General features: G+C 45.2%; 1 protein-coding gene across 3 annotated transcripts in view; it reads left to right on the forward strand.

Annotated features, from left to right (window-relative positions):
- TMEM255A (transmembrane protein 255A) overlaps nt 1–12,402 on the forward strand; it is a 47,446-nt gene that overhangs the window by 28,681 nt on the left and 6,363 nt on the right. For 2 of the 3 annotated variants that reach the window (XM_007464434.1, XM_007464435.1), the window contains 2 exons: nt 3,531–3,693; nt 9,461–9,604. In XM_007464434.1, coding sequence (XP_007464496.1) covers nt 3,531–3,693; nt 9,461–9,604 — 307 coding nt within the window. The remainder of the gene's footprint in view (nt 1–3,530; nt 3,694–9,460; nt 9,605–12,402) is intronic. The other variant, XM_007464436.1, reaches the window with a different exon arrangement.

A 12,402-nucleotide genomic window follows, 5' to 3' on the forward strand; every position in this document is an offset into this window, starting at 1 on the left:
CATTCACCAAGTATCTATTGATGACCCATAATATTTCTACCACCCAGCTAGGAGGCAGTGAGGGAGACACAAAAGAAGTGTAAGAGATGACCTTGCCCTCCAGAGGTTAGAATTTAGACAGAGCCATCGTGTCCACCTTGGCCTTGGTTGTAGTTTTAGCACCCGGCATGGTACTCAGCACTGGGTAGGGTCTCAGTAAATATCAGATGAAATGAATAGCTGAATTATTGACATATGCAATGTGCCAAACTAAGAAGAGCAGACTGAGGCTGTGGGAGTCCAGGTACAAAGCTAATGAATAGGTGCTGGAGTCCTTGAAGAATGAGAAGTGTGTGTTGAAGCCTTGCGCAGCGGGAGAGATCAGGACAGGCAGAGAACAGAAGGTAGTACCTCCCACGCAGGGGGAGAAATCTGAGCAAAGGTCTGGAATAAGTACCCAGCATGGCCAGTTTGGTGCTTCTGAGGATTCCAGCCTGGCTGGAATGTGGATTCCATTTTGGAGTTGGATTATGGCAGACTGAGGAATTGGGATACTTTTTCCTGAAGGTAATGGGGAGCCAGGGAAGGGTTTTGATTAAATGAATGACTTAGTTTTACAAATGTGTTAGGAAGCTGAACCAGGCAGTGATGGGGTCTGGCAGGAGGGCCCTGCAGTCACGGAGGCTTGAGGGTGGGAGCAGTGAGAATCCAAAAGATGGAATATCAGGCAAAGCTCTGCCCAGAGACTGAACCAAATGGAATCGTGAATCTCAAACAGAAACAAACCACATTAATTAGCTAAACCCTGAACCGGATCTAGTATTAATGTTCTTTTGCTTCACAATTCAGTTAAAAAATCATTTTAGTAGCAGCTGAACCTGCTCAAACTGAAACCAAACATATATTCTCTACAATTAGTGACTACTTTAAAATGAACTACTAACCTAGCCCCATGTTGTGGTCTGTGCTTTTAAAGCGTCACTGCCTTTAAGAACACGATTCAAAGGTTTGAATCATTTTGCCAGAGGCTGGCTCTTAAAAGGGAAAAAAACACAGCTACATGTTTTGTGGGGGGGGCCCTTATAACGTGCTAGAGTACTGCTTCCGTGCATTCGCTCACGAAATCCCCCGGGCTCAGATAAGTTAAGAAAGTTGCTCAAGGTCAGACAGCAAATAAGTGACAGAGCCAGGGTTCAAATGCAGTCTGATTCCAGAGTCTGCTCTGCTGTACCACCCATCTGTATGTGCTACCAGCCCACCCTCGGTGTTTTAGGACATAAGCAAAGATACCTGGGGAGAAGTCAGACGCTGATTCTCAAGCCTCCCCTGCACCCCTACAACCCCACACTCGCCCTTATACACAGGCCTGTCATTTTCAGGGGAGAGTCCTTGTACAGCAGTGCCTTTTTGAGCAGTAAGTAATCTGTGTATCCTCCCTGCTCCATCCCCAGGCTCGAGTACCATGCCAGCTAATAGGAGACACTCAATGTATGCTTCCAGGTGGTGTCCAGCTATGTTCCCGAAAAACCTGAAATCTAGCTCAAATTCTGATGAATTGAAACACCGTTAAAATTCCACTATGGAAGCTTACTATTTAAAACAGCGGGTCTCAAATATCAATGAGCTCATTAACACAGATTCCAGAGCCTCACCCCAAGAGATTCTGCCAGATTTAGTAGGGCTGTGACTGGGCCTCAGAATCTGCATGTTTAACCATCTCTTTCTCAAAGATGCATGCACACACACACAGCCACACAGAGACTCCCACAGGCACACACAAATAACACAGTGACACAGGCAGGCACATAGACACACAAACACAGATTTTGACGCAGGCTGTCCTGTAACCACACTGATTTCAATTCCTTAAAGAAGCACTGGTTTTAAAGAATTCTAAGGTAATTCATCTGTAAAGTTTAAAAGTCTTCTGTGAATAATCTCTCCCTGATTCATTTTGGAAGTTAACGTTTAACTTTTTTTTCTTTTTCATTTTCTATATTCTTATAGCAGGGGAGTCACACATAACTATCCTGATGCCAGGGGGTTTGGTTCTAAGTTTAATTGTAAGAACCACAGTGTTTAAGATTCATTATTGATTCCGGTGGCCAAGTTGTAAACTAGTTTGCAACATCCAGGAAGACAGGAGCTTCCATTTAATTAATTTAACCAGTATTTATGTAGCACCAACTATGTGTCCAGCACAGCAATGAACAAAACAAACCAGGTCCCTATCCTCATGGAGCTCACATTCAAGTTAGGGAGACAGACAGTAATGAAGCACACACATTAGTAAGGAGTAAGTGCTGCAGAGGATTTAGGGAAGGGAAATTAGCTTGGGCTGCCATAACAAAATACCATAGACTGGTTGGCTTAAACAACAAATCTTTATTTTCTCATAATTCTGGAGGCTGGAAGTCTGAGATCAGGCACCAGCATTGTCAGGTTCTGGTGAGGGCTCTCTTCCTGGCTTGCTGATGGCCACCTTCTTGTTGTGTCCTCACATGGTCTTTCCTCAGTGTGTGCATGCGTGTGGAGAGTTCTCTCTTCCTCTTTTTGTAAAGCCACCAATCCTATCAGATTAGGGCCCCACCCTTATGATCTCGTCTAACCTTAATTACCTCCTAAGAGCCCTTCTCCAAATACAGTCACCTTGGGAGTTAGGGCTTCAATATATGAATTTTGGAAGGGAACACAATTCAGTTCATGGCAAGTAGTGGGCTAGAGAGTGACCGGGCTGGGTGGGGGTGGGGATGTCTTTGGACAGAGTGGTCAGGGAAGGCCTGTCTGAGGAGGTGATATTCAGATTTTGGGCAGGAACTCAGCTTTAGTACTTTATTGGGATGTTGTTTTTTGTTTGTTGGTGTTTTGTTTTGTTTTGGGAGGGGAAACACTGAAATCTTTGAAGCCTGAATTCAGATCCCAGCTCTACCGCTTACGACTTGAGGAAATTCCTAACCTCTCTGTGCTTCAGTTTCTTCATCTGTGAAACGGGAACGGTGGTGGTACTTACCTCATGCAATATTGTAAGGATTTGCGGTGCAGCCTAATAGAACTTTCTGCGATGATGGAAATGCTGTAATCTGCTCTGTCCAGTACAGTAACCAGCCACTAGTGTGGCCCTTAAAATTGTGGCTGCTGAGCACTTAACATGTGCCCGGTGAGACTGAAGAACTGAATTTTTTACTTAATTTTAATAGTCACCTGTTGACTAGAAGCCGCCATATTACCACAGATGTAATGAATTCATGTCTGTAAAATGCTTAGCCCCCTGCTGGGCACATAGCAGGTGTCAATAATTGCCATCTAGGATTAGCGTTAGCTGATGGTAACAAGTGTTTCTCTGGCAGGTAGGAGGGGTTTTGGGGACAAACAGTAGTCACACTTTTATTGATTATCGTATCTTGCTCCCCGAGTGCATTGTTGGCTACGATGTCCCTTACGATAGCTCCCCACCTGCCCACCTGTCTTTTCACTGAGCCGCATGGTAGCCAAAGCCCTAGAGGGACAGCCTGCTCCCTGGAGACTGACTGGATGTGCTTCTCCCCATCCAGCCGGGTGGAGATCACCGGTGGCTACTATGAGTACATTGACGTCAGCAGCTGCCAGGATATCATCCACCTCTACCACCTGCTCTGGTCCGCCACCATCCTCAACATCGTCGGCCTCTTCCTGGGCATCATCACTGCCGCTGTCCTGGGGGGCTTTAAGGACATGGTAAGGAAAGAAGTGACTTCCCATCCCACAGAGGCCCCTCCTCCTGTCAGGGCTGGGGCGAGGCTAGATGGTTGGGGGCAATGGGGACCCACGCTTTGAAGGGAGGAACAGAAACCGTTGGTTCCAGAATGTAGCTGCCTTTGGGACTTCCCTGGCGGTCCAGTGGTTAGGACTCCGTGTTTCCACTGCAGGGGGCCCGGGTTCGATCCCTGGTGGGGGAACTAAGGTCCCACATGCCATGCAGTGGGGCCCCCCCCAAAAAATGTAGCTGGTTTCAAACAGCTCAAGTCGAAGGAGCCAGGTGATGCCATCAGCCTGCAGACATTTCTTGTTAACATGAGTTGTCTGTGTTTTTGAGGCACATTCTGGGGGTGGGCGGGGCTCATGCTAGTTATGTGAACATAGCCTTTAATTACCGCCCCCCACTCCCTCCACACACACACACTTTTAGTAGAAACCTTTTTGGGTGGCATTTCCATTAACAGACTTTGGGAGAGCTGGAAGCAAAGATGTTTTTAGCTACAGGTAAGAGTACTGCTCGTCTGTCTCCCCCTCCCCAGGAATTTCCTCCTGGAGTTTCTCCAGAAAGAGCCTCGGGACTCTTTCTGCATGTGAAGGCCCAGCCCTAGGCTAAACTGCTGGTCAGGTCTTGTCCTCAACCTTAACCTCACTCTCAGTCTCCCTGCGTCCCCTGTGCTCTCTTTCAACTCTTTTCAATATTCGTGTGTATGACTGAAAAGGCACCCCAGGACTCAGCGCCCAGTAGGTGCTCCATAATAGTGGGGTCCTTCCTTCTTTTGCTTTTAAAGCATTTATTTGCTTATTTAATAAACCTTGATCTCTAATAATGGAGATAATAGCTTTAGAGCTATGGTCCTCAACCTGGCTTCAGATTAGAATGGAATCACCTGAGGTGCTCTAAAAAATCCGGCTGCCCGGACTGCTCCTCCAGAGATGCCAATTTGATTGGTCTAAATTGAAGCCCAGGCATCAATACTTTTTTAAAAGCCCCGCAGGTGACTCCAACTGTGGCCATGGTTGAGTATGGCTGCTTTAAAGAAATGTCCCACCCATGTCTAGGGAATTATTTTGTGCCTAAAAAGGGTTTTCCTTTGACCCCAGAAATGAGGCAGACAACCCCTAGGCCTTTGGCTGTTTCTGTCCCATTTGGGGGGGGTCACTGAGGAACAGGAAGCTGAAAGACAGTTTGTAGTTTGGCCCTGGACTGTCAAAAGGATGAGTAATGGAAAGTGAAAGATGCAGTAGGACCAGGGAAGAGAAAAAAACTGCAGTTTTGGGCACCAAGTCCCCAGTAGAACCGGGCTAACTGGAAGTATTGAGTGTTCCCGCTGGTGACCCTGCTCCTGCCCAGCCTGACTTTCCTTCTCTTTTCCCCTCCCTCTCTCATACACGCATTTCTCATTCCCGGGCCCCTCCTCCCACTCGGGAAAGCCCAAGCTCGGGGGAAGCCTCAAGGTAGGGGGGCCCCTTGGAGGGAGAAGGCTGTAAGTTCGGGCCTGACGGAGAATTGGGGTGAGAAAGCTTCAGAAAAGCTGTTTCTGGGTTGGAGCTTCTTTAGAGAAAAGAATGCCCTTTGTTCTTGGAGACTTTCCCCAGGGGGCAGGTGAAAGCAGAGGCCTTGTGTAGAATCTGAGCCGCTCTGGCTGGAAGAGAAGCTTCGGGTTGGGGCTGGTGAGTTGAGATGGGACATGAGGATGAGTGTTAAGGCTTCTCTGAATTATCCCTCGAGCTCTCGGACATGGACACGTACAAATGGAGTGGCTGGCGGCCACTTGGTAGGCTCTGTGGGGCTCCTGCAAGGACTCTTGTCAAAACTCAGGTGACCATTGATGTTTAGGTTTATTTCTGAACTCTTTTTAATTGTTGAATTGTTGTTGAACAACAATTGTTGTTGTTCCTCCTGTGTTTCTTTCTCTATAATAGTCAGATTCCTTTCAACTAGATCCCACATGCATGCTGCAACTAAGAAGCCCACTTGTAAGTTGACTTACAATAGCGTATTAGTTTCAGGTGTACAGTCTGCACTGTTAATTTCACTGTGACCTTGATCTCTAGGGGAATAGGGGTTTGTTGACAGTCTGTCCTGAGAGGTGCCAGTAATGGCCCCTTTACTCTCCGTAAAGGGCTTTTGTACAATTTCTTTCTCGGTTTCTCACCACCACTAGTACCTCGTGAAGTAAATATTACTCCCCCCATTAACAGATGAGGAAACAGGCCAACAGAGGTCAAGTTACCTGCCTAGGGCTAAATAGCAGAGCTGGGAGTGGAACCCTTTCTGGTTTTACAAGTGTTTTAACAGATATTACCTCCTTTGTTTAGTTGCTTTCATTAAAAAACTTAAGAGCAAGTTGTTTCCACCTGTTGGGAGCTTCTCTGAGGAAAGGAGAGCGAGGGAAGACCTGAGCGTCATCAAATGCCAGGCCTGGGAACCCAATCAAGGGCCAGTGGGGAAAACGAAAGATAAGGCAAAGAGCAGGGGCAGGAGATTTGATTCATGACGGGAGAGAACAAGCGGGAGTTATAAGATGGGAGCACCAAGGAGGAACCATTGTTTCGATCACTTTATTAAAATGAGGCATGGTGTGGAAAATCCTGGAACATCAACCAGGTAGGCCTACATAAAATCCTCGGCCTGGGTCCAAATGTGCTTGGTGACTCTTGGCGTGCCTCCGCCTTGAGTAGAATGCCTTGGGGGCTGCAGGGAGGCCCAAGGGTGCTGGCTGATGAAGGGCATTCCTGAGGAGGGAGGCCAGGAGCCAGAAGCTGTGAGCTGGCAGCCTTCAAAGAGATCAGCTCAGAGCATCGTTTCCAGAGTTGTGGGAACCTGAAAGGAAAAAAGACGTCTTCTTTCCCTGACCAGAGGGGCTTGGTGAAAAGGGTCTTGAACAAATGTGTGATGACCGAAGTGTTTGCTGCCCAAAGATATAAGAATTTGAGGTGAATCTTTAAAAGGTGATGATTTGATATCTTGCCATTTTCTCCTACTTGATGTCTCTGGTTTAGAGTAAAGTGAGGAGAAGTCAAAGCGGCCTTCTTTCCAAAGTCCGCAATTGTTGTCTCAGAAGAGACTCAGTGTTGTCCAGGAGAGACGGCTTTGACCATTTCCTGTGCTACCTAGTAACTGTTTGTTTCACTGGAACTCAGAATGCTACTGGTCAAAAATGGGAGTCTCATAACTTAAGCCCCAGAATTATTGGTACAGAAATACACATACTCCTATATGCACACACAAGTAGAGATGGAGCCCAGATTTATTGGAAAATCAGAATTACTGATTTAAAACATAACCAGACCATGGGACTTCCCTGGTGGTCTAGTGGGTAAGACTTCATGCTCCCAATACAGGGGGTCCGGGTTCGATCCCTGGTCCGGGAACTAGATCCCACATGCATGCTGCAACTAAGAAGCCCACTTGCCGCAAGTAACGATCCCGCATGCCGCAACAAAAAGACCAGGAGCAGCCAAAATAAATAAATATTAAAAAAAAAAAACCATAACCAGACCATTATTTGGGGCCATCCCTTTCGCTTCTCCCCTGCCTGACCCCTGACTTCACCCCCCTTCACTCCCTCAACCTCTCTTGGTGCCCTGTCCATTTTCTCTACGCCCTCTACACTTCTCTTCTGTGGCTTTCTTGTGCTTATTTAATCTTCCTCCTGTGTTTCTTTCTCTATAATAGTCAACTTCCTTTTAAAGATTATCCTGGACCCCCAGCCTCGCTGCACGCACAAAACCTTTTCTAGATAGAGTTTACATTGCATGATTGCTTCTCTATGGTTAAGCTTAGTTTATTTGCATAGAAGAACTGGTTTCATTTTGCAAGAGCTGGAGGGTGTGTTTTTAACTGACACAAGGCCAAGGGAACATGGTTTCTCGGACTTCCTCAGGGATGACATTTCTTTTTGGAATCCTTGTGGAGGTAAGGGCATTTCTGAGCACTCTTCTGTAACGTGAGCCAACCCTTGGAATGGTCAAGATCTAAGTTCTCTCCCACACAAGAGAGAGGCTGAGAAACATTTCTCTGGTTGTCTGTGAGCAGCATCATAATGACTGAGGCTTGTAGCTCTTCAAACCTCCTAGAGATGTAAACAGTAACCCACTCCAAGGAAGAGAGCAACAGACTGTGTTGAAACTTGCTATAAGGGAGTTTCCTCTGCCAACATCCCACCATGGTTGCCTGTGACATTGCCAAAGCCTGCCCACACATTTTCATCACTTGAGAGGAAGCTTCTGCTCTCCGTTAGTGCAAAGTAGATACGTACTAGAAACAAGACACGTTGATTTTACGGACAGCTGTCGATTATCCACATGAATGGAGGGGGTGTCAGTGACATGGATGATGGAAAGAACATTTACCCACACCTTGACCCATGTGGCACTCATAAGGTACAGAGCACAGTCCTGCTTGGGAACGAATGAGCGGTGGTGGCTTCCTTGAGCAGTGTTTTGGCCTTGTTGAAATCTGCAACCCCATCCTGGATAAGATTAGCTTTAACCCTTGAAGTGCTACACACGTCACCATGTTATAAAAATGGTATTAAATTCTTTCTGCATTGCTTTGTTCTCCCAAAAAGTGGGGGTGGAATCTGCAAGAATCCTTACAACTTTTATAAACCCTTTGTGATTGATCACATTTCTGTCACAGCAATAGCGATAGCCTTGTCCGTTTGACATTTTGCATTTGGGGTCTCAATTTCTTCTTTTTCGTTTTTGAAAATCATACAAATGATTTCAACTTTTCTATAGGTTTGAATTTTTCAAAATAATAAGTTGTGGGGAAATGACACAAGTAATACATATTAATTGTGAAAACCTTGGCTATATAATTGAAAGTGAAGAGTCCCCATTTACTTCCTAGTACTGCTGCCCTCCCCAGAGATAACCATAGTTAACAGTCTGTTGTGAATCTTTCCAGATTAATTTCATTGACAAACACACATATGTGTATGATTGAGTCTTTATGTTTTACATAAACCGGGATTATGCTACATTAATGTAACATGGTGCCTTTTTAAAAAGATTTTATTTTTTTAGCGTAGTTTTAGGTTCACAGCAAAATTGAGAGGAAGATAGAGATTTCCCATGTACCCCTTCCCCACACGTGCACGGCCTCCCCCATTACCCACAGCCCCCACCAGAGGGGTGCATTTGTTACCAAGGATGAAGCTATATCGCCACATCAGAATCACCCAAAGTTCATAGTTTACCTTAGGGTTCACTCTTTTTTCAAAAAAAATTTATTTATTTATTTATTTATTTATTTATTTATTTTTGGCTGCCTTGGGTCTTCGTTGCTGCGCGCAGGCTTTCTCTAGTTGCGGCGAGCGGGGGCTACTCTTCACTGCAGTGCGCGGGCTTCTCATTGCGGTGGCTTCTCTTGTTGTGGAGCACGGGCTCTAGGTGGGTTGGACAAATGTATAGTGACATGTATCCGTCATTATCGTGGCAAACAGTATTTTCACTGTCCTAAAAGTACTCTGGGCTCTGCCTATTCATCCCTCTCCCCAACCCCAACCCCTGGCAACCACTAATCTTTTTATTGTCTCCATAGTTTTGCCAATGGCTTGTTTTTGTTTTTTTAATTTAACAATATATCCTGGACAACTTCCCTGTCACTAAATATAGGTGCACATCATTGTTTATCAATAGCTCCATAGTATTCTGTAGTACGAATGTACCATGGTTTATTTAACCATTCTCCTAGTGATGAACGTTTATGTTGTTTCTAATTTATGTTTTTCTGCAGAACCCAGCTCTCCCAGCACTGAACTGTTCTGTTGAAAATGCCCATCCGACTGTTTCTTACTACGCTCGTCCTCAAGTGGCATCCTATAATACCTACTACCATAGCCCTCCTCACCTGCCACCTTATTCTGCTTATGACTTTCAGGTATGTTTTGAGAGAAAAAGAACTCTCCATTACCCTTGCTCTCGCTCATGCTGTCTCGTTCTCGCCCTAATTATGGACCCTTCCTAATATATATGACGTAGCCAGGCTCTCTATCCCTGAGGGCCTTTAGCAGCCTGTGGGTACCAGTGACTAGCTTAAGGACTGCATAGGCAGGCAATGATGGGAGAGATGGGGAGGGTGGGAAAGACACAAGAGGAGAAGAAACAGAATGAGGGAAGTAAAGGGGAGAGGAGATGGGATCCAGGTGTCCCAAGTTGCCTTGACCTACACCGAGGTACTCATGAGTATGTCACCACGGACCCCTGTCCAACAGTGGCTTTTTCCATTTCTCTGCCACTGGGAGAGGCCTGCCTCCTTAGCACAAGGGCATTCCGAGCCACACACGAGTTTGAATCAAATCTGTAATGAGGAAGAAGTCCCTTCTTTTTCTCCAGACTTCCTAACTGGGACTCTACAGAGAAAATATTTTTTATAACACCCTCCTCCCCTTTTTGGCCTTGTTATCACGTGGGTCAGAAATAAGTGTCACCAAATTTGCCCTTTACCATTTTCCTTTTGAGCTAAGAGTAAGCACAGAAGAATAGAACCCAAAAGGCACTTTATTAAAAGGAATTCATTGTATGCAGAGCACTGAACTAGACACTTCAGGAAAACAAACGAAACAGTCTTTTAGGCATTTACAGTGACCCTAAACCCTGGACCACAGAAGGATGGGATTACACTCGAATCTGGTTAATTCAAAATTTGGGGACCAAGGAAATGCCTTTGAAAGGAGGGAAGCTCATAATGAATTTACTTCTATTGACCAAGAGCCCTGAATGCTCCAAGGGGACATAAAAGCATGACTGTTTGGGGGTGGTCCCAATTAACCAGCCAGTTTAGAAAAACAGAGCCCTTGGGCAACCTAATTTCCATTTCAGATTAACAAAATAATTGAAACTGAAAAACCCCCTATTTAGTTGAATAAAGTGTACTTTGGTTTGGTTTACATACTGTACAGGGAGGTCTAGGACTCTACATGGCAATAGGAATACGTATCTATAGTGTGAAGATGGATTTGTTTGCTGTCATAAAATACAGCACCAGCACAAGGAGGCATCCGTTAAAGCTTGGGAAAAGATGTTAGAACTTGTTTTAAAGCCTACTGTAGTCACAGGTAGCCAGCTCAGGGAACTAAAAGGAATCCTTTAAAAGAACGCAGGGATGTTGAACCTAGCACAGGAGGGTCACCATTCTTTGGGGACGCCCATAATAAAAACTCATCCTGGGACAGAGGGGCCATGCATGGCTCCCAAGAGGCTGCTTCCATTTTTTTATATCGAAGTAAATTATATTGACTATATTGATTTTAGGACTTTTCACTTTATAACGAACCCCTAAAGTAGTAATAATAACCTCCTTGGTGATGGCTGCTGCAAACTCTGAGATAGGAAGCCCCTGTTTAGGGGATGGAGCCATCTCTCTGTCCATCATTCCTCATTCAAACACTACCCCAGGCATGAAAACAAGGTTGCCAATGCCAGTGGTGGCCCAGGCTGTTGGTTTCAGTTCAGTCAATGTTGACTCTCTGTTCCCATGTGCCAGGAACTGTGCCAGGAGCTATGGATGTAGAGATTGAATGAGACATAGGCCCTGCATTAAGAGACGAGTCTAGGGACCTGAAGGGGACTGGTTAGGGGACAGCAGTGGGGACAAAACAGTAAGTAGACTATTACCCAGAGTGCTATGGAAACCCAGACACAGGGTACCTAACTCAGAGAAGGGATCCAAATCTAGCCACCTAACCCAACCCTACACCGTGGGCTCAAAGCAGGCACTTCAGGGATTTGTGGAAGCCTCTGCTTTTTAATGACAGCTCCTATTCAATGAGCACCTACTATGTACCAAGCATTGTGCTAAGTGCTTTACAGATATCATCTCATTTTTGTCGTTTGAGGGAAATACTCTTGTCATTGTCCTTTTTAAGTTGAGATGACTGAGTCATGGAGGAAGTAAGTAACCTCTCTACAGTCACAGAGATGGTAAGTGGAGGACAAGAATATGTATCCAGGTCTGTCTGATGCCAGAGATTGGCTTGAGGGATTCTTTGGAAAAGCTGTAAGTCTGAGTATAGCACTGATCTTTTCTCTAGTTAATTTTAGGATATTTACACATTCTACTGGTTTAAATTATGGGCTTCCTAATCATGACTCAGAAAGGGTCTCTTTACTCTCTCTCTCTCTCTCTTTTTTCCACTTGGCTGTGCCATGCGGCTTGTGGAATCTTAGTTCCCTGACCAGGGATTGAACCCGTACCCTTGGCAGTGAAAGCGCGGAGTCCTAACCACTGGACCGCCAGGGAATTCCCTTTACTTTCTCTTATTATGTTATTAAATTGCTCCCCACTCCAAGGACTGCTGGGACACTTCTTATACCTCTCCTGGTTCTTTCTGTAGGTTCAAGCCGTCTTTTGTATTTTCTTTTTGGAGATTTTATAAATTTATGGGTTTTAAGGTGTATGTTTTTAAGTGATTTGTTTCCTTCTAGAACTTACAAAGTATTTCACTTTAGTATTTGAGTGGAGCTTTCTTTTGTTCACCAGGTTCCATTCCCTTATCGTTTCGTAGGAGGAAATACCAGCCTTTCCCCAAGAAAGCCAAGAGGATGAAGGAACATCAGTTATGTTCCCAGATAAATAGAAAGCAGTCAGCAAAACGCACACCACCTCTGACAATAAAACCACCAGAAGCACAGACCTACCAAAAAAAAAAAAAAAAAAAAAAAAAAAAAAAAAAAAAA

Source organism: Lipotes vexillifer, unplaced genomic scaffold, assembly GCF_000442215.2.
Source record: "Lipotes vexillifer unplaced genomic scaffold, Lipotes_vexillifer_v1.1 scaffold681, whole genome shotgun sequence".
NCBI classification, from domain to species: Eukaryota; Metazoa; Chordata; class Mammalia; order Artiodactyla; family Lipotidae; genus Lipotes; species Lipotes vexillifer.